Below are 23,332 nucleotides of genomic sequence, written 5' to 3'. Positions count from 1 at the left end.
AACAAGCATGTTTTAATTCACCACGCGTATTAATAATGTTTTGATAAATCCTTTTTTCGTTCAATTATCCATTTATCCGGATGTACAAATTCAATGTGCGGTGAATAAAATTGAATGTCATAGAATCTTTCTTTTTTTTATTCCCTATTTTTATTACAACTTTCTAATGAATCTTTAAATTATCTATGTCTATATAATATTTTTTTATGACCATAAAACATAGAAACCAAGTTTGCCTTTTAAATCCTGGAGCACCCTGTACAGAGAGAGAGAGAGAGGAGTCGATTTAAGAACAAGCACGAAGAGGAACAGAGCAAAAGCGAGGCAGAAGAGGCGACCCAGTGGCGGAGAGGCAAGGAAACAATGCACGCCTCGTCGACGCTGGTGTATCTTATTGATCATTATGATTATTCCCCGAAGCAGACTGTGAATTCACCCCGAGACTACGGGTGCGCGACCGACATTTGCATAAGCAATGCATTTTGATTCGTAGACCCACATTGTGAGCGGAACACGGAATGACATAAATAATGCATGGCGCAATGATCGCACGACCGCCTCTCATGTGTCTCTCTATCGCGGAACGGGAACGATTCTCGCGCTCATAATTCTTTGGTATGCGGGAGCATAGTTTTACCGGTGTTACCTGACTGTGCGCGATTCGTTCTACTCTCGTTCCCGATAATGAAGGATTTTATTCACGTATCGATTTTACCGTCGACGATATATATCCCACGTAAACGCGCGTTTCTGCTTTTATTATCACGTTTACGGGCAGCTCGTTGTTGTTTCGTTCCGGAAATATTTCGCGTGGATAAATTGTTTCAACACGATGTTGGTAATTTTTTAACGGTATAATGGAGCATCGATGGCCAGAACTCGAAGCTGCCAGCACGCTCGGGGCCATCGACAAACCCGAGGGCGATGAAATTAATTAAATCCCTGGAATCGAGTAAACTGTAATTCTTGCGAGATTTTCCATATCGTTAACGTTGTGACGACGATGTAAAGCATCGAACTCACGCGACACACCACCTTTGTTATTTAATAAGTGGTTACACGTTACGACGTATCCAGTTAAAACGAGCGAAACTTTACTATATCATTTCGAACGAATTATACGGTTTTGATAAGGTACGCGTGAATGTCTCTTCGATAGCAGAATGTTTGATTGTCTTCTTATGGAGATTTTATCAGAGCGTGTTATTCGAATTCGTGATGGTATAACGATGATCGAGTTCCATTAACTCAGACACCTCTTCGAAACTCTGTTTTGCAACGTGTAATGGGGCATTAAGAGAGCGAAACTGGGCTTCTAGATTATTGCTCCGAGAGATGTACGGCGTGATGCAAGAGTATATTCAAGTTATGTACTCGTAAAACGCTGTGCAGATATAATCGTTAATTCGTATGATTTTATAGCCTGTTCAAAATCAATGGGCATTCAAGGTCGTCGAGGAGTAGATCCACTACTAAGGCTTCGGAAGTTCTATCGCTTTATTATTCACTTGTTCGATACTACGTTTGTATTGTTAATTAACTGTATTCGAGCCATACATAATTTCATCAAGAGCAGCCTTTTAGTTCTAAGCAATTTTTTAGAGAACGTAGTCGATCAATTTGTCTTCTGAATGATTCGCTTATCCAATTTATTTAATCTTACATTTACGTAATGAAATAAAGGAAAAGCGAGATTACAACCTACACGTTTCTAGCCCGTAACAAACTCAACCATAATTCATAAAAATTCATTTACATATTACCCTTCCCGCAATCTAACAAAAAGAAAAATAAAAAACAACTTTAATCCGTACACTTATATAAAAAAAAAAGATAAACATAACCTAAAAAAAACTCCCCTATTATTCTCTCAGTCTTTTCGTTTGACGTTTTCCATCGACGAATCAAGCGATACACGCATTGTCTCAACACCCGTATCTCCTTGCACGCGCTACGCGAAAAGGCAACTTTATCGTCGCTTTCATTGTCTTGGCAATAGCGCAGTATCGGCGGCAGAGAAACGTGCGCGTCCCAAAATCAAAGAGAAACGCCAGCACGTTTGCTTCGACATATCCATACGGTAAATTTCTTTTATTCTCCGGTGGCGGGCTAGCGCAGCCCGTTCGAAGCGATGTGAATCGAGCTGAAAACACCTGACACACTCGGAGAGACGTGCACACATGCACTCGCCGCACACCAGACAGCCCTCTACCACCATCCTCTTCCCATCTTTCTCCCTTTGAATCGGTGTCTCGCTTTGGCTCGCTCGTTCCGGCGAGCACTCGTGCAGATCCGTCGATAAGAGGCGGCCGCGGCAGTTTAACCCGCCGAGCAATTAAGGCGATACGATCGGTGCTCTCGTGAAATAACGTCACACTGCAGAGAGCTGGATACGTGGATAAGTGCTCTGTGTGCTCGTCCGTCCTCTTCTCTCTCTCTACCGCTTCATACCTCCTCGTTTTCGCTCGCGCCTCGTGCCAACCATCGTGTCACGTCTCTCTCTGTTTCTCTCTCTCCGTTCCTCTTTGCCAGCCGTTTCACCGTCCGCGTACGCTTTCTCTACCCGCCCTTTATCTATTATGCTGCGAGTTGCGCGTGTGTATACACAGCACGCGTGCATGCGTTTGTGTTTGCACGTACGCTTTGCATCGCGTTTTCACGTGCGCGCACCACGACAACCTCAAACACCACGACGACGACAACGGCGACGACGACGACAACGGCAACGACAACGACAACGACGACGACAACAACAACGACGACAACGAAGCTGCTAGGCGGCGACGACTACGACGACGACGACCAGCTGTGTATTCTCTGTGCTGCTTGTCGGAACTCCGCCAGTCCGCGCATACCATAGTGTGGCCCGACTTAACTTAATAACACGGCACCCGTGACGCTTATGCACTCGATGTTGCCCAAGTAAATGCACCGTGGAAACTGCTTGTAAACCCGACACCGACAGCCTTTTTCCTTCCCCTCCCCGTCCCTCTGGCTAATTAAAGTTAAACACAAATTACTAACGTTTCCGTGGCACGGCCCCGTTGCGTGCGCGTGAACCAGGCTTGATTGCCTCGGAAACTGTTAAGTATCGCGGGCCTTGTAAATCTCCTTTCAATGACTGAATGGTTTCGTGACCGGTAAAGGAATGGTTGGGGACGCACGGTGTTTCCGAACGAATCGTGCAATCACTTTCTCTTTAACTTTTGATCGCTTTTTGGATGACTGCCGTCGATATCGATCGTTCTTGCAAGTTTTTTTCAACGTGCAGAAAGAGTACGAACTTCCTGAGTTGAATCCAATCGATTTGCCATGTGAGTACTCTCAGAAGCCAAATCGATCAGCTCCACTTTTTCGTAATTGCTTAATTTTATTACATAAGTACACGATCTGAAGTGGTATGTCGTGATAGGTGTAGAAGGAATGCTCAGATGTTTCAACAAAAAACGTTTATTAACTTAACAACTGACGTCCAATAACAACAAGCAACAAACAACAATTAACACAAGTAACAATTAACAATTAACAGTTAGCACGCTTGGTAACGATCAGTGCTTAACGCAGGTTATTGGAAGTAGAGCGCTCGTTTCGCGTAATCCTTCGCACTTCGCAGCTCGGAGCAGACTGAATTTCTTTGATTCAAAAGCCACGCTGATTCATTTCTTTGTTAGCCATCGATATCGCGTGCGTTTGTTTAAAAGTCCGCGACGACTGCCACGTGTGCGGTCTCCCGAAAATTCGGCGAAGGAGCCGTAGGGATATCGATGACACCTAAGGCTCGTCGGCATAGCGCTTTTAAGATATCGCGCCTTGTGCCGCGAAACCGTTGGAAATTTCCGAAGACGAGTGTCGCCACAGATCGATGTTCGATTGTCGAAAAACAAATGACTTACTTCCACGATAAGAGTACTTATTGCACGAAGATGACAGAAACAGGAGAAAATTTTAAGGCGCATTGGAAGAACGCTATTTATAACATCATTTACTTGTAGGTACTCTTCGATTTATGGAGTTGATCAATGTGGCTTTTGAGCGGCTCATATAGTAGCCTTGATGGGAAGGATGTAGCGAGGTTATAAATTAATCGGACTCGAAAGAACACGAGTTTTGATCGGCGAAACAGAAATTCAAAAAGATGTAAGGGGAGATAAAGCTCTTGAACCTTGTCAGCAGCGTAATATGTTAATTTAAAACTACACATGTACTTTTCTTTTTCCAGCTACAGAGGTTAATTTTCAGTATATGCATAAATATTTCCTTTTACTATGTAATATATAATTATCATAAAATAAAAAGTGATACAGGTTTAACATATTCGCCTTTTAGGCCCTTTCCAGTCTGACAAAGGTGTCTACAAGCATCCAGGAAGCATACGATCCCAGCTGCAGTTAGATCAAGTAATAAGTTCATTTAACGATTTAATCCACCACGTTACAACATTCTTCCTCCCAAAAGTACATCATAATGTTCCTATTTAGAAGCTTCGTAATTGACTACGCACGGGACGTAAAGCGAACAAGGTTGATGAAGGTAACGTTGTCTGGTAACGAAAAGAAGAAACGAGCAAAAAAAAAAGGAGAGAAGTTATACGTCGACGTCGTGATCGTCGAGTGAAAGATAACAGCGAGCAAGCGGAGGAAAGGAAGGGTTTAAAAAAACACGTGGAAGCGGAACGAAGATTAAATGAACAGAAGCCGGAGAGAAGCGGAACAAAGGACCAAAAGCAACGGTTCGTCTACTCCGAGTGGACCAGGTAATTACTGGTCGAATCTCCTCTGTCTTTCCCCACCTCTGACGCCTATCTTTTCCAGCCCCTCGTTCCCGTCTACGCCAACCACCCTTGCGCTTCCAACCCGTAGAGAGTTGCCGCGAAAAAGCAGCACGAGATAAAAGCGCCACGAGAAAACTCCGAGCCGAGCTACGCCAATGGGGCGCGGTACTTTAGCGACACAAAGGAAGCTCAAATATCGGCCAACTGTCGTAGCCCGGTGCCACCCAACCCCTGGAACGACCTCTCTCTTTCACTGTCCGTTTCATACCTTTTCTTGCTTGAAACGAAAGCAGGGGAGAAAAAGAGAGAGACAGAACGTTTCAACAAAAGCATGACGGTACAAAAGCTCTACGATAATAGGAAGCACGGCAAGAACCACCCTGGTAGTTCGGCCACCTAATCTGTTACAGTCATAAACCCCATTTTTACCCCTCCATGGTCGTCCTTATACGAGCACCCAAAACCAACCTCTGTATTACAGTACATATAACCACCTATACAACCACGTAGAACCACACACGTACGCTATTAGTGGTACGTGAAGTCAAATTTTTCTCGGGATTACGTCTACCGACCAGTGCGCCAATCATCCCTCTTTAACAAGCAGATTCTCTTAAATTCGATATCAAGTACATTTTGGAAAATATTTGTAATCCTTGGTAAGGATTGTTATAGCAAGGGCTGAGATGTATATTTCTGAATGTCAAGTATTGAAAGTATAAAACTATAAGAGTAATTTATAATTTTAGAATTGAATCGTATTCAGCGAATGCGTGGATTGAATTTCGCGTTAACTGGCAAACTAAACTCTATAATTCTCAAAATTCTGAATCTCGTACGTGAGTCGCGTATAAAATACACGAAAGGCTGAATTATGAACTTAAAAATATCGTAAGACAAACAAATCGGCCCAACTCACTGTTCAAATACTATAAATTGCCGAAAGCCAACCTATCATACCAAATATCTCATAATTTCAACCAGGCGAAACCTATATAGAACCACTCATCTTCCTGGTTTATGATTCTTCCTCTTCTTCCCATAAACCAAACAGGCATCGACATCGCTCGTTTCATCCTGGCAACCTTTAAGAGCCGACACAATGTTCGAGGCAACTTTGCATAAGGGTTGACTGCGTCAGGGGTGAATATGTTACAATTACTGGCAAACCGAACGAGCCAGGGGGACTTTGAAAAGGCTGGGCTCGCTTCAATCCTCGACACTTACGGACAATGTCACCCTTACCTATCCCCCTGATCCGATACCGTCGCCATACTATCGCCTTTTTTTCTCTCTAGAGGGTACAGGGTGCACGGTCACGTCGAAATGAAATTTCTCGAACAGGACGGCCACACGGCTCTCACCACCACTTTCTTGCTTGGTTCACGATAATCTCGTTATCCGATATTATAGGGTGGATCCGTGGCCACTCTCCCTCCTTCTTTTTCCGCTCACCCCTACGAGGGTGAGCGCACGAGCAATGAAATTCGAGAAGAATCGTTCCGTGGCGTCTAAATTGCGATTCTAATCGGAGAATGGCACGCGTATGTGCTCAACGATCTGTTTCGACGTGGCCGTAAATGCGGGATTTATGTGAATCACCGGCGGCCACGATTTGTCGAGAGGCAACGAGAGATTACAAAACAACTCTCTTCGCGGAGTAGTTCGACCGTTCAGCGTGGCTGAGTCGTGAGTTTAACACCGTTCCCTTGGTTTCCGGCTTCGCATATATATATACGTATATGTGTAATACACGCGTGCCCCTAGCAAATGTTTCTGTTACATTTCGCAAGCGTTTTGACGCTTCGTTGAAGGACCATGGATCAGACAATTGCTCGATATTTTGATGCGTCAATTATAATTTTTAAAGCTTTTTTTAAACCAGTCGTAACGCACGTTTGGATAGAATTTGTCTAAAATACACGCTAGAATTATGCAGATATTTTAATCGAAAATATTATTTAAAATTACATGTAGAAGAAATTACAATACAAATTAGAGCGAATCAAGATCGAATGTGGAATTTATCAATAAATAACTAACAACTATGGAAAATTACTTGTACAATAATCATGAGGAATTTAAAATACATCAGAGAACAATTCAGGAAAAAATTGCAGAATTAATTAGAATATTCGTTGATAGAAAATATGCCAGACGTATCCGAAAGAAGGGAAGAAAAACAAAACGAAACGAAATTCTATAAGTTCTCCATTCTCATGGATGGTACGAGGTGAACCGCCTCTAATTGTTTTTCTATGTCCAGACCAGTCGTTAACCTGTTTCTCGGGGCTATGATTGGTACGGGTTGAACGGAACCAGATAAATGTGTAAGCGTGACAAGGAAGATAGGGAGAAAAGTCTTTCGTGTCTCCTGGATGTCGAGCCATTATCGGAGCTATCTCCCGACAACGGTCGACCGAGGGTTTTTAAGAGCGTGGCTGCCTTTATCTGCGAACAAGCTGCAGCTAATGTAGCTACGCGACGAGGTCTCGGCGACCTAACTATGTACTTCCTCCCTTTTTTTTCCTCTCCTCTTTCCCCTTTGCTGTTCTTCTTTTTTATTATTATCTCCGAGTTGACTTCGTAGTCGTTTCGAGACAGCGTGAAGTGTTCAAGAAAGGAGTGGAAAGAAAAGGAAAAAAAGAAACGAGATACATCTTGTTACCGTGGCGTGGACAACGAGGGTCCGAGAGTTTAGATTCAATGGAAAGAAGAAAAAATATATCACGAAAAGATGGTATAATACTCTAAGATAAATAAAAACAAATTTCCTTAAACTGTTCAATTCATGAATTTGATTCTGAACCGAGTGGCTCAAATAAAGAATTTTAACTATCCTTCGAATTTCCTCTGTGAACTACGTGTTCCAAAAATCAGAATTGTATACAATCTGGTTCATCTTGAATCAAAACAAAGTGAACAACATTATTGTTTTCTCAAATATCAACTAATTTGTACCAACATATCAAACTTTAAATTTCTCAAGATTAGAAATATTAAATCGTGTCATTGCCTCAAAACGTCAACATATCCACGTCACCTTTTAATCAACCTTTTAACTAATTAAGTTAAGAATATAGATAGAGTCAAAATGAAAAGGAAAAAGAAGACCACGTTTTTTAAACCATCAACGTACAAATTACAAATATCACGACACATTGTCTACACAAATGGTACGAGTAAACAGAGTCGTGCACAACAGAGAAGATCCGGCCGCATGAGATTCGCTCGACTTCGTTGATGCGTGTATGTGCTTGCATTTCTGCGACGGAGTTCACCGCGCATAGTTCCTGTCCCTCTTCCCGCTCAAACAACTGGGATTCCCCGCGGAACGCGCGTTCTGCCGCTCGAAAAGTCACCAGAGCGTGCGCAGTCTTGTAACGCTGGTAGCGAATACCAATATTCGCTCTAGCGACTACGAAACTGGCTGCGGAATCGTATTGTGCGCGTGCTTGCACAATCTTCTCTGCCTCTGCCGCTGCGTACGCATCAGAAATCGCCTCGTACGAATCCTGTACGAGTAACAATCAAAGAGCTATACGTGCGCGTGTGTCTACTGGAAATTATTCGACGGGAAAATATTCGAGCACTATCTTTTCTTGGTTTAGCGTATGTGTGTGGAGTAATTAAGCTACTCGAACTTTCATCGAATCACATTTGTCACAGACTACGGTCGTTCCACTGTATTATCTATATATTCCACTACATATCGGAATTGATTCTTTATTTTAGCTTTTAATTTTGTTTCAGTTCTTAATAATAAATATTATTTCGATTATTGATTTGTTGAAACAGCAGTATAAATAACTATCGAAGAAGCGCAAGACTCAGATTATGTCTGAAGGGTTACTATAACTGTAAAATAAACGGTATCTTGCTTTTGAGACTGCGATGGAAACTAATTCATTACATTTATCGCTCTTGTGGATAAAATATATCGAATCACGCTTGAGTATTTTATTTATAAAGATTGTTGTTGTAAATTGTTGCGTGGACCTTTAAAACGACAATTATACACACCCTATCTTAATTTATAAAGGTGATTTTATTTATGATATCGTTCACGAGCTTTAGATTAAAATTATCGATTCGTACGATTGTTTTTACTCTAACACAGTTAAAACAATCCTTTGACATAATTACACTTGTTTGTGAATGAACAGAAAATAGGAATTTAAAAACATGACATTATAAAAAAGCGAATAAAGATATGATCGTACACGTGTAAACTATCCGACTTTTCCTTTAAAGATTTACTTCACAACCAAACATATTAATCTCCGACGTCTAACAGTTTTTCCACCGTTTCAAAATAAATGATAAATTCAAAGAGCCGATAAATCCCTCGCGCCCACGTCTAATATTAGAACACGTGCTCCGTCTTTATCTAATCTTGACAAACGCGATCCTTTTACATGGCTTTCCGGATTAATCAAAAGCGATACATCAAGTGCAAAGATCGGACTCAATAACACTATCGAATACGTGTTAACACGTAAGAACCCGTACCCTTAGTCGTATAACCTAGGCACGTAGAGAACAGAGAGTGCTACAGGTACACGTATATAACGTTGTTCGCCGGTGAGGAGCGAAAGAAGCATACGAAGCTTCCGAAAAGGAAACGGCGGTGCAAGTAAGACGCTGTAAAGTGCAAGAAGGAAAGGCGAAGAAGCGAGGGAAGGAGACAAGGTAGCCACAGATGGGATCGAGCCGGTAGTATACGGTAGCCCCCATGTATATCATTAACCTCATCCTCGTTTTTCGCCTCCTCCTCGTATACCCTGTTCCATCGCTGCCACCTTCTCCACCTTCGTGTGGCGAGCGTAGGTCTCGACGGCCCGATGAAACAGGAATATCCTGTCTCCCTCCCGCGGCAGTCACGCACCAGCCCGATGTCTCTGTCTTCGAAACGATCTTCCCTCTCGTTTCGATCCCCGTGCCCGTGCGCTATTCTCGTCTCTCTCGCTCCAGTGACCATTCTCGTTCGAGCGGTTTCACTCCTTCGTTCCTCTACGAAGCTCTCGACTGCTCTCATTCCCGCAACAGTGGAGTATATAATTCTATCCTGCTTCGTCGGCGACGCTCACCGATTTTCCGTCTCAGTTAGCCTGCTGGCTGCTGGTAGCGAGCGAGCCAGCGTGCACAAACGAGTAATTAACTATCTCCGTGTGGGACACGTGTTCCCACCATGCTCTCCCTTCTCTCTCCCCATTCATCGAGCCACGTCCCGGCGCTTTCTCCGTCTCTGGCCAACACGGAGTCTCGTTCGTCACGCTGTCTCGCTCTCGGACACGCTGTCCCCGAGCCATTCTGTTTGCACACACGCTCTTATGTTAATTCAGCTTAACGCCCCAAAGCCCTCGAGGGTCGCGGCTCGCTTCCAAAAATTACGACCGATCACGAAGAGGGACCCCCGAGGTGGTCACGGACGACCTCGTGGAAAATAATAGGGACCCCTTCTGTGTTGTTCAGTTGGGGAGGGGGGAAAGGGAGATGCTCAGTGAGGGTCGTTTACGGTTAGGGCTCCCAACGATTGTCGTTGGAATACTTGATGAGTGGTATATAGTATATACCAAGGACTGGATTAGCCAGGCCCTCGGCATTTACGTGTGACCTGACACGACGACCGTAAACAGGAATTTGATAATCCGATAGCGTGAACTACGAGTGGATAACTTCGATCCGGTTGGGTCACATTTAGCCAGCCACTTCTCGTCTTTCCTAGATTTTTTCAGCATTAACCAAGCTTAAAACAACTCTCTGCAAACTAACAAACAGAATTTCTAATCGCGATCGTACGTTTCTTTTTTCTTTTTCTTTCTCTTTTTTTTTTCTTTATGCAAAAACCGCTACAACGGTTCGTTGTCTATCTGCGTGAAACGTTTTTCCTCTTTCCTTTTTCTGCTTTGCACGAGAGAAGAACACGTGCTATGCAGATTAGTTCTAGAAACTCGAGCCACTGAAGTGGAACGTGACAATTTATTTTCAACGAGCCGATATAACGATGAATTAACACGAATACGATTCAATTATGCAATGGAAAGCGGCACAGACTTAATCGATATTCAATCGACTGATAAAAGCCGGAGAAACGGAGATAGAGATGGACGATGATACGTAGAAGCAAAGACGAAGATAGAGGATGAGTTCACGGTGAGGAAGGCTGGTAATATATCCGATTCGTTTGACATTGATGATACGGAACTGTATTGAAAATGAGCTTATCCAAGTCTTCCTGTATTTTATTATGCAATAGACGACGAAGATATTTCGACACTAACCGTGGAAAACTTTTTGAAATATCATTAACACTACAATTAGTCACGAGTATCATAATTATTATTATTTACGTTTCAAGATTATCACAATTTTACGATACGGACAGCACGTCTACTATTTTTGAAAACTTTTCCACATTGTCGCATTATAAGGTTTACAACTCGGATCACGTTTACGACTTAATTACCATTTTAAGTGCTGGATGGATCCACTTAATAGCAAACAACGTTTCACAAACTTCGACACCAAGGACTCGGCAATAGACCACAGGACGATGTGACTAATGGGACGTTAAGCTGCGCATATGACGCACAACTTGCGAGACGCGCACATTTCGACGGTCACACGATTGGACAGACATACACATTCCCACCTCACAAAATACGTTGACGAAAACACACTCCCTAGACTGACCCCTAGACTATAAACACCTATATATAGACTATAAACAAGAGACTTACAAATCACAATCATACTAAGATTTCAAAATTATCATCATACTAATTTTAAATAAAAATTTAACAAAATCGCAATCATACTAGAATTCTTTAATCAACCTTCCACTTTGTGCATTAATGTGATCCAAGGTTCGCGACTCACTGGACAGTTACAATTTAATTGATTGCTAAATAGTGGAGAGCGGACAGAACCAATCTAAAGATGTATATAGAAGTTATCAGATACTTACTACAACATGTGTGTTTACTAAAATATTAATATGCAATGTGAATGATCATCATAAACGTATAATTAATGCTAACGGGAAGTGCCACTAAATATTCCAAGGTTTATTAATATTCACTTGATAAATTGAAAAATGCAGAAGAGTAATAATATTACGAAGCCTGTTTTTTAAATTTACTTTAGAACTTATGAAAGCAAGATATCAGTTTCTTGAGAAGCGAATCTTAATTGTGTACTCGTACAATGAAATTTAGATGTAAATGAGAAACGAAGAGAAACTCAAACATCGTGTAATTTCCGTATATAAATATTCGTATTTGTTTCAAACTTTTCCGATATGATCATAGTAGTCGTATTATTCTGTACCTCATACATTACCCCTTCCATAACGCGTATAATATATTCAGAAAAGATGTTTACAAGTATTCAAATACACATTTCCATGAATTACCATATGTTTTTCTATTCGTGACAAACCGCGAGTTTTTCCAGCTCGAGTTTTCCTCGTCAATTTTCTACAATCACAAATGGTAAGATGATTGGTCGAAGACAATGGAACTGGCGTCGTTCGGTCGCGACCTCTTTTTATATATACTTTGTTCCTTTTGACATTGCCGGTGAAACCAACACTCAAGAGATCGTAAAATAGCTGTTAGACTATTTGTTCCACTGCCTTGAAATAACGACTGTTTCGAAAATTTAATCCGGTATCGTTTAACGGCGAACATTACAACTTACATAAGCAGACTCCTTGAAGTTAAAAGGCGTTATGTTTCTTTCAGGTGACTCCTTCCGCTGTGGGAAATTCTCGATATACAATATTTATTTTACCTATAACTGGGCGTCAGAACAAGCAAACTGACAGAGATTCAAGGGGATAAGGACTCGAGATCTCGGCCAAGCACGACAAAGACATTTCTAACCCTGCACTTTAATTGCTGTGCCAATTGCACCTTAATTAATTATTGATCACATTAACGATAAATGTACAAATGTACCAACGATAAAAATACATAATAAATCTTATCAAGCAGCGTTATAGCGTTATAATGAGAATCAGATTTGCAGCGAATGTAGTTACCAAAAAAAAATTGTTCGTAACATGATTCAATATGGTCAATAAGGTATCTGCAAAGAAAACATTCCCAAAAACCACAAAAACATCCAGCTACATTGCAAGCTATATACGAGCTACACTCAGCCACGAGAATACCTATAGGATTGTTTTTATGATCTCGATCGTGTGCATATCTGGATAGACTCGTAACAGAAGTAACAGAACAACAATACGAATGTTGTCCAGCGAGTTTCAGGCCAGCCAGTGTCACTGTCCTGCGCCTAAAAGAAACTGATTAGTATCCGTGTGCGCTAGTCGAACGCAAATATTTGGACGTTTCTCTTTTCCTTCGTTCCACGGCCGTCTGTAGACGGTATCCATGACGACGTGGCCTAAGAGATACGTCAGAGTGAACGACGACCGGGAACAGAAGGAGATGGAGAAGGAGCGTGCACCAGGCCCGACGAACGTCCGACAAATATTTGCATAGCGTGGTGGGTTTGCGGAAAACCAGTGTGCCGCCGACCGGATAGACGTATTCGGAAAGAATATCCTTGTGTAGACGCGTATATACACGGTGATCCAGAAAGAACGGCTCGAGTAATTTTGAGGTACACGGTAATTGTAAAATCGAGAGGAGAAATTATAGCCGACCAGAAATGAAAAATTAATTAATCAAAATATCCCAAATCATTTTTACAAATAAGTTTTACTTTTACTGCGTTCGATGTCGCTTTGAGTTGTCGACACGATTGTCTTAGCTAGGTATCGCTTTTATCTACTAAAGGATTTTATCGTACTAAAAAATCAGAAAATTATAGGGAATATTTCGTAATAATTTAAGTCAAACACATACGTAGAGTTTTACGATACAGAGACAGATAATTATTTGTCTATGAAAATTATTTGTCAGCATACGTATAACATTTTTAAGTAATGAAAATTGAATCCGCAATGAAAAATGAATTTAAACATAAGGACGTAAAACAATTTTATAAAGTAATGAAAGAAACTTTAAATAAATACCTATGCTATTTTACTTTACTTTATCTCTTTCAAAGTTAATTTTTGAATTTCTATGCTAATTCAACATTTTCACTTCAGGCACCATATACACCTAAATTGCTTCGCTCTTTTTTTCCAGATCACCCTATGTATGTATATAAGTGAACGAGCAGTGGTTGAAAATTCACGAGAGTGTCGTTCGAGGATATCGCTAGAAAAACGTTCAGACAGTTTTCGTGGCTGGACGCTATTCGTGGTCTTGAAACGCGGTGCAAGGAAGAAAATCCCTAGAGTATTTCGTTTTAGGTTCTTCGCAAAATTACCGACAATAAAAAGATTTTCACTTGTAGAGAGTTATAGGCGTTACGGGCAAAATCCTGTCAGTGCCACGTTTTAACTACCAGCACAAGCTGTTTTCTCTTTACTTTTATGTTATGAGTTAAGTCTATGGGTAGAATTGGTCATATTAGTTTAAAAATATTAGTTTAGAGTATGTTGAATGGTTTAGAGAGAGGAAGTTAATTTTAGAGTACACAATTGGTGTCGAAATAAGATCCTTTTTTAAAAGTATACTTTAATACATTATGAATGCAATTTCGGGCAATTAGAGAAAATATTACAATTAATTAAAAAGTTTCTGTGACTCGAAAACTACGAATATAATAGCTATAAATAGACTGAGCTAATGCCACGCTAATCTTAGAATAATGAAACATGGTAGTACAGCGATAAATGTGAATAAAGTAATATTCATAAGATATAAATCTACGGATGGATAAAAAGTGAAAGATACTTGAATAATTTAGTATTACAAAATTTATCTCGAGAAAATGTCCACTCGATCAATAAGAAGAAATATACAACCTAAGTACAGTTAAATCTTTCCGATCAATGAAAATTGCATTCACGATATCGATAATTCCTAAAATGATCAATGTGTTTTCAAATCTCTAAGAAGAGTTGTAAAACGTTATCGATAAATTAACCACTGCTTCCGTTTCGAATAACGACTGGCAAATCTAATATGTCGTGCGATAGAAGTCAAAATCACCATTCTGTACTAAAAAAAAAAGTAGGAAATTTATCGCCATTATTCGGAGTAGCAATATCTTATAAATGGTTCGCTTTAAACTTGTATTATTCAGCACTTTAAATTCGGTCTGAAGCATGTCATGAAGCCATAATAGTTATTTTAAAATCCTCGTGATTATTAATCAGAAAAATTCCATTTAGTCCCTCTAATGAATTTGCCAATAGTTGTATAACATTTTACATTCTCATCCATTTATTTCAGATATATTACCTATCAAAACAAATGAAAATATCAGGAATATAAAAATCGGAATATCTAAACAAAACCATAAGAATTTCAATCTGGAATTTTTCTCCTCCAAATATACAATTTTATTAAAAATATTGGAGATATCTGATGCAACAAACGGTTGTATAATATAATACAGATCAATATCAATATTTGACAATTTTTCAAAACCTGAAAACACCTGTACGATCAATTTTCACTATGGAATGTAAACAATATATTTGCCCATGAAGCATCAAATTCAACAAATATCGCAACACGATCACCTATACCTCTATTTAATTTGACCAATATCCTGTCTGATCTTGCACTCTAATAAATACTACAAAAAAGTATAGCCTACAATCGAGCCTGGTGAATGAGTCACCAAAGCCAATCACCTATTCGAACTCCTTTAGAATCACGTTCCCGAATCGTCCATGAAGGCCGTGGCATTTTTCGTGGCATCGATGCCGGTGCAGGATAATAACCCCCCGCGGTGAGAAATTACAGAGTCCCAAAGCGCCAGGATTAAAGGACGAAAAAGTGTACGGGAGAGAGGTGCGCGATCGTGGATATGCGATCGATATTACAGATCTGTGCGTGCCGCCAGCAGCGATAAGTAATACTATATAGCCGATTGTATGGACTTGCGGAGAGAGAAAGAGAGGCCCGCGAGCAATTTTACGCGGGGCAGAAGGTGCGGGGAGGGTAGAGGCGAGGAGAGAAATGTCTGCAGTCACGGAAGAGGAGTCATGGAAACGCGAAACGCTCCGGTGTGCGGCAGCGTGATGTAGCAGAGCCAGGGAGCAGCGTACGCAGGCTCAAAGAGGGGGGAACACGACAAACTGCCAAGCCTAATGCCAATTAGTGCCATTCTCCTGTACGAGCAAGTCCGAGGGGACTTGAAGAGGCTTCCTCGGACTTTCTTTTTCCCCCTATCCACCTTCCAGCGAGGTTTACAAAGCGGTTAGGCGTATTTATCGCGCTGTATACATGCAAAACGTGTACACACGTGATCGTTCGCGTGGTGACTATATGTATATTCATGCGCATGTGTATAGGTACGCCACGGTATCCGTCGCTCCTTGCCAAGTGCCTGCACGCATTATTCGTGGCGAACGTGCACGAAATACTTATGCACTCGCACATTCCTCTCGAAATACACATATACGCGCCTTCTTCGTCAGTGATATATACGTGTGTCTATGGATGTAGGTGCACGCATACATTCGAGCATAGGCAAGTATGGCCACAGCGTTTTTTCCCTTTTTTCCTCGAGGATAGTTCGATTTATAAAGCCGTGACTAACGAGCCGTGAAAATCGCGAGCGGTCCTCCGTATCGAATGCGCGATGTTCCCCTCCCCCCGGACGTGTTCCCATCGCTCTCTACATTCTTTTTTGCCAGCCACGGGGGAAGAAGTTATTAGTGACGCGAATCCGGTTAATTGCACGTGTAATCTATCACAAGACCGATTATCGCAGCCATAGATGTTATGAATAATTAAGGCTGAGCTGAAAAGACGTTGCGTGCAACGATGATAAAGCGTTGATGGGTGTAAACACGATTCGAGGAATCGTTAGCCATTACCGGAGGAACGATGGAGAAATTCGTAGTCTCGATCGAAACGCTTGCTTAACGAGTGTTCGAACTGTGCTATTTGAAAGGAATCGCCACTTTGCCAGCCACTTCATCGCGAGGTTAATACTAGAAGCGATTCAGCTTCAGAGACAGAAGATTAAGCGGTGAGGAAACGATCGAGGAATATATACTGGCACGAGATTGCCCGGACCACGTACGAAACGGTAGAACTCTCCTTTCGAAGGAGTTAAAAGGAGAAGTGAAAGATGGTGGAGGTAATTCGAGAGTTATTTAAACGAGCACCGAACAGAGAAGAGGGGTCCTGGTGGAAGCAGAGTTCCATTCCACTTGAAAACGCATGCAGACGTAAACACAATCGCTCCGGCACAATGGATTATGTTCCGAACACTCGAGGAACCCTTGTAGCACGGTTGAAACGGGCAGTGTCTGAGAAAGCTCGACGAGGATAGAACGAACCCCCAGCTTTACCAGTTCACCAGAGCTATCTATAGAGGGCACGGCCGAAAGATAAATAATTGCCTGAAAAGCGTTGCCGGAAGACAAACAGACGAGGCACGAATGTCTCGCCAAAACGCGAAAGAAAAGATCCAACCCTTCTCGTGCGTGTAAGCCATCACTACTGTCATAATGCAAACAAATTTACTCGATGGGAAATATTTATTGACCACGAGATACGGCGGACGTTTACATATTTCCATCTGCCCGCAACGGTATGAGCATTTTGAAATCGCGAGCACTTCGGTCTGCCAGCAAAGCCGGAAGTGTATACTCTTCACGGTACGTTGTTATCATCGATTCGATTCGGTTGAAGATTTTCATCGCATGTTTCGCAAACTATCGAACGACGGCAAGAAATTTCTATCCTTCGTTACCTTTGCAATTTATAAGACATTTTTCATGAGTTCGTAAATTATAAAACATCGATGTGAGCGGAGGATTCGAATGGTTCTGAAACGGACGAGCGCACGAGAACAATTGTAAAGCAATAAAGAAGAAACGAGCTTTTGCTGTGGGATTTCTCGAGTAGGATGTTCCTTGTTGAAACAGAAGACGGAACTGGAGGGGTGGCAAAGTAACCACGAGGGTCCATAGGTAAAGCACTCCACACAGCTCTTCTCTTCTCCTTTGCACTCCCAGTGGACCAATTTACGGCACCCTGAGGACTCGGGTATTACGCTTCACGCTCGGGGGTTCGTTTCTGGCCATTGTTGCGCCAGTCAGGGGGATTATTTCGGCAGAGACGAGGGATGCTTTCCCAGTTGCAGTTGTTCGTCTCTTTCGCTCGGCTACCCTCGGATTATACGTCCCTCCCCTCAAGCACCTGCAACCAAGCTAAGCTAAACTGTCTCGTCCGATCTACTTTTTTTTCGGAAGTGAGGAAGTAAAGATATAAAAAGAAGCACGAGAGAAGATCCACGGCTATCTTCGCTGATTAATTCGCCTCCGATATCGGAAAGAAAACCATTTAACGTAATAAGCTACTTCAGCCAGAGTTCAGATCTCTGTATTCCCTCTGCCCCCGGGTACGGTCGACTATCGAGAGACCCATTAAAAACTCTTACAAATAGCAATTATAAACGGGAAGCCGGCGATAAAGGGCGTTCGTCCATTTAATTATCTCAGCCTTATTGAAGAGAAAACTAGGCGAGCGTGCACGAGCAAATCAAATCGTTTTATCGGTATCCGTTCCATGAACCTTAACAGTACGATTCTCGTATCGACGAAGAATCGTCTTTTTACGTTCTCTAAAAGTTCTTATCGGAAACGAGCCGTCTGCGTTATTCTTCTTCCACTTCTTCCTCTTCCCTTCTTCTTTTCTTTTTTCACCCTTTGTTTTACTGCACTTCGATACGCTCTCCCCTCTGCCCGATACAACGTTCCCTTTTTATCGACAAGATTTTTACGGTCGTACTAGCGCGGTCTCGTGTAGAATAACACGAGAGCGGGCAGCGTAAGTGAATCTCGGGGCGCCAGTTCAGAGAGTAATGGAACAGACAATATGTCGCGTCACATAGGCGAGAGCCGGAGGGGAAAGAAATACGCGCCCCAGGTGCCGAATAAACGTTATAGGAGAATACAATTTGGCTATACTCCATCGAACCCAGTCAGACACGCTGCTCTTTCGTCGATACAGTAGGTCGCGCGAAACGATTTTTTCCGGTCGTCGCGTTCGTTCAACGTGGGTAATTGTATCAACGAGCAAACGCACAGAGGTATATCGAGTCAACGATAGGATCGAACCATTCTGTGTGTATGCGTGAAAAATGACTGATGAAGTAAAACGAGAAGAAAAAAGAGGAAATAAACAAATACATGGTGAAAGGAGATATAAACGTAAAGCAATAACACGGCAGCGATGGGACGAGACAGAAATTAAAACAATCGCTTCCTCCCCTGCTATTCCTCTCTTTCCCCACCGGCGAACAAGAAGCAGCAGCGTGTAATTACCGCGAACGGGAGCACGAGATCGCGATTCCACTCGGTCAGGAAACATATAATGGGAGTATAATGCGTGAAATTTACCGGGCGCATCAGCATAATGGACGACGTGACGCTCAAGATATCACTGTGATTCCATATTTCCGTGCCGACAGCGCAACTCGATTCGCCTCGGCTCGCATGTCCCGGCACGGCGTGCCTCCAACAACGCATTACCATGTGCAGCGTGGCGTCGAACGGCTTCGAAGCTTAAAATCGCCCCGATTATCGTTCCACGCTGCTTACAAAACGTTCCCCTCCCCTGCCATTTACCAAGTCAAATGTCTTTGTTTGTTCCGTGAAATTCGATCGCATTGTTTGCACGTATTTTATTAGATCGATATTATATTATCAGCGAAAAAACGAGACACAAAATCAAAACAAATAATAAAAGAAATGAAAAAAAAAAAAGATAGACGTATCATATATTCGATTTCATCGAGTTTACAAAAGTTTTTTCATCTGTACGAGCACCGAACCGCGTTTACACAAGCGTCGAGGCAAACGGGCCGATTAAACGCATCAATATTTACCGAATCAGGGCCCGTCACGAGTGCATATCACGGTTTACAGAAGGTTATGTTCGTCTAATACCATGTATGCACTACTATTTCGTCACCGACGTACCGCTCCCCCTTATCCCATACGTAAAAAAGCGAAGCAACTATATCTTTCATCCTTATTTCTCGCCAACGTCTGTCTCTCTTTGCTTCTTCACGGCACTCGACACAGAGCCACCTTTTTTCCACAACATTGTCACCGCCTTTCGAGGGATAGCCTCGACTCTTTTGCCAGTACTGTTTTTTTCCTCCCTCCGGTCTTCTTTTTTTCTTTGTTCGTTCCCGTTTCATTCTCCGTCTTTCTCTATTCGACGCGTTTCTCACCCTCTTTCCCCCCCCCCGTTGCTCACCACGTGCTACAATATCGCCGGGCCGCATCCGGTGTAACGCCTGTTATTAGGGATGGGCCAGATGAAGCTTTCATTATTCTATCCGAGGGGTCCCTTTCCATCCGACAACACACCGTTATAATACAAAGTAATGGCTGATTTTTTTGCTTTCGCCTCTAATTATTATGATTATCGATGCCGGGGCAAATATAATGGCAACGGTGAATGATGTAATTTTTTCCTGGCAAACGTACAATGTTACGTCCCCGCATCACCCTAAACGTGAAAATATTGCGTCCACTAGCGTTAATGCGCACGATCGCACGTTTAATCGCATACAACGACATTTCCGCGCTTCTATCGTCGCGCTGGAATAAATGCAATAAACATATCACACGCCGGTACATTCAACGCGCTTACATAAAGTCACGCTATTCCGTTTTTCATTCCCCGACCGTTTATAATATCCTGTTCATCGACCGGCAAGAATTTCACCGACTAAACTTGCCGTGAAACTATGCTTCCACGGTCTACACGTACATACGCGAGCACAATCTCGTCCGATCTTGTACATCGTTATGGTTATGTACTACGACCGAGACGGTTTAATCGTGGCAGCTATTATAAGCCGAACACGAAATCCATAGAGAGGGGACACGCGAAGAAAAAGGAGTTTCGCATAACTGATTCATGGATCTCCGATTCACGGATCAATAGGCTCTCCCCCCTTGCGACGCGATGCGGCGAGACGAAATGGCTTTTACACGGTCCACGGCTAACATCGAATTCGTGACGGGATTTCTGGCCGCGCGCGCAAACACGCTCTCGCCGCGGTCCGATATCTCGAAATCTCGAAACGAGGAGGCAGAGTTACACGTATGTACGCGCGCGATACAGTATATATACTCCCCAAAGGCACGTGTATCCGACACGTACATAACCTATATGGGTAACGTACGCGCGAACCATGATAAATGTGTGCACCGCGACGCACGTGACCGTATCAGTGGCAGCGAACTGAGACGCGCGAAGAAACCGCGCACGGATCGGTATTATTATCGCGTGTTCGACCAACGCGGATCAGCCGCCGTTTCTATTTCGATCGAGAGAATGTTTTGACGTGACCACGCCGCTCCCTAGTACACGAGTGTAACAACGACCGCGATCCCGTTCCATAATCGGCTGGCATGCGTTCGCAAAAATTTCAACGCAAGAGAATTCGTAATCCGATCGACGACCGATCGTCGAAAGGCGTTACACTGGTTTCTACGCCACTGAACGTGATCAGAATCGCGCGCAGTACGCGCAGCACAGTACACGTGAAACTCGAACCAAGTGGCTAAGCTGTGCGCGGGTTCCCCTTACGAGGTACAAATCGTTTAAACTGCGTAACAAAGGCGTAACGCGACGAGAATTAAGCCTTCGAAAGGTTTCTCTGAATTTTGGTACATAAGGAAACAAACTATGATAGTTTAATCCGTTATTCCGTTAACAGAATTTTGTTTGTCGTGTGAAACGGTAACAAAAGGCAATGGAAATATGTGTGTATAAATTATTTCAAGGATGTACATACTTAAATAAACATAAGAAAATAAAGGACGTAAAATCGATGCAAAAATTGGTTTACTCACCGGATGCCTAGCAGCAGCGGCGGCAGCCACAGCAGCAGCGTTGATTCCAGCACTGGGATACATGTTTTTTCTATGATTTCAAACTAGTACAAAATACAAACACCTTTATATGTGTTTTTAAAACACGTAAGCGGTATGCTTCATCTCATGCAACACATTAACGACAATAAATAACAACAACAACGATAAACAAAAACACTTCGATTCAAATCGCCCGCGTGGGCTACGAGGACGAGCGAACTTTAGCACGGTTCTGTCCGCGGTTCTGTCGACGCGATTCGATCAAGAAGGTCCCCGCCTCGGATGCACAAAGATGATCCATCGGTGTGTTTGCCATCCGCAACTACCGCATTCTCATCGATAACATGTAACTTCACCTTTGCAAACGACAACTACTCTACTGTCACCACTTATTTCGACCCGCCTTCTACGCTCATCGAGGTTAAACGTGACGCCGACGCCACGAAGAATCCCGTTGGGCACGGAGAGCGTGGCGTGCCCTTTATCCGGTCGGTAAAACAGGGCGAGAACCGCGATAAGAATACGCCGAGTAAAGCTTCCTTTTCTTTCGGATTAAACGAAAGAAGGAAAACTGCTTCTCCTTCCTCTGGTATTCACGGCTTCACTTCCTCAATATTGGAACACCATCACACAGAGACACTACACTTTGCTTGTTTACGACTGAAACAGTGGCCCGCCGCCACACTTTGAGGTTAAGTTTACTAACACTAGCACGCACACGTCTATTCCGTTACTACGCAAGAAAACTCCTCTGGTACCGATACAATAGCGCGTGTGGAAATTAAAAAGCCGGGAAGCGCGCCGATCGGACGAAACCGGCGAACGTAACGTGAAAGCGAAACACGAAATGTTAAACGCACAGACGGACAACAAGAACAAACCTCTCTGTACAACGGCCTCGGAGCGACTGATGGACGAGTAAGTGGTGGGGATGGTATCCCCTCCAAAGCAATCTTTCCCTTCCCCCACCCTGATAGGCCGTTACTCCACAGTTAAACCCGCCAAGCACCCCCTCGAATGTCTCTCCTCGTTCTCGACGCTCGTATTAACCGGCGCGATAGCTCCTTCACAATTAAGTCGCGTTACGTAAGGGTCTCGAAAAGGCGAGCACGAAAATCACGGCTCGTTAAAACATCGGTACGTCCTCCTTCTCTCTCTCTCTCTCTCTCTCTCTCGCTCTTTCCCACTCTCATTTCTCGCTCTTTCTTGCTTTTTGCTTTCTGGCACTCTATTTCATAGCACCTGTCGTTTCTGTCGTATACTTAATCTGTTTTATCGATCAACGGCGAGGCACGAGGATATGTCTATCGTGATTTTGGCGCGCTGTTGACGCGATGAGTGACCCAGCCATAGCTTTAGGGCCGTTTTAGTTGACCGTAATTAATCGGGTTTCAAATGAACGGTTATATTCGCGTTAAGCATGGCGCAATCGAACAATATACATACACCGATTCTATTGTGTACATGATCAACGTGATATGTTTGCTCTGTCCCTTTTTATCTCTCCTCTCTTTTCCTACCTCTTTGTTCCCTCGTTCTCTTTCGCCCTTGCTGTCTATGAATTATTTTAATGACAGCATTTTTTTCACATTATGTCGACGTTGTGAAAT

The 23,332-nt window shown here is 42.8% G+C and overlaps 1 protein-coding gene across 3 annotated transcripts in view; it reads right to left on the bottom strand.

Moving 5' to 3' along the window:
• LOC100647968 (protein groucho) overlaps positions 1 to 22,646 on the bottom strand; it is a 152,971-nt gene extending 130,325 nt beyond the window's left edge. Inside the window, exon 1 of one of the 3 annotated variants that reach the window (XM_020863331.2) lies at positions 21,702 to 22,646. In XM_020863331.2, the coding sequence (XP_020718990.1) occupies positions 21,702 to 21,764 (63 nt within the window). In that variant the 5' untranslated portion in view covers positions 21,765 to 22,646. Of the gene's footprint in view, positions 1 to 11,240; positions 11,362 to 21,701 lie in introns of those variants that run through there. The other 2 variants (XM_003396141.4, XM_020863332.2) reach the window with 2 other exon arrangements.
• Between the last annotated feature and the right edge of the window lie 686 nt (positions 22,647 to 23,332).

Source organism: Bombus terrestris, chromosome 6 (genome assembly GCF_910591885.1).
Source record: "Bombus terrestris chromosome 6, iyBomTerr1.2, whole genome shotgun sequence".
Lineage (NCBI taxonomy): Eukaryota > Metazoa > Arthropoda > Insecta > Hymenoptera > Apidae > Bombus > Bombus terrestris.
This window is presented reverse-complemented; position numbering and strand designations above follow the sequence as displayed.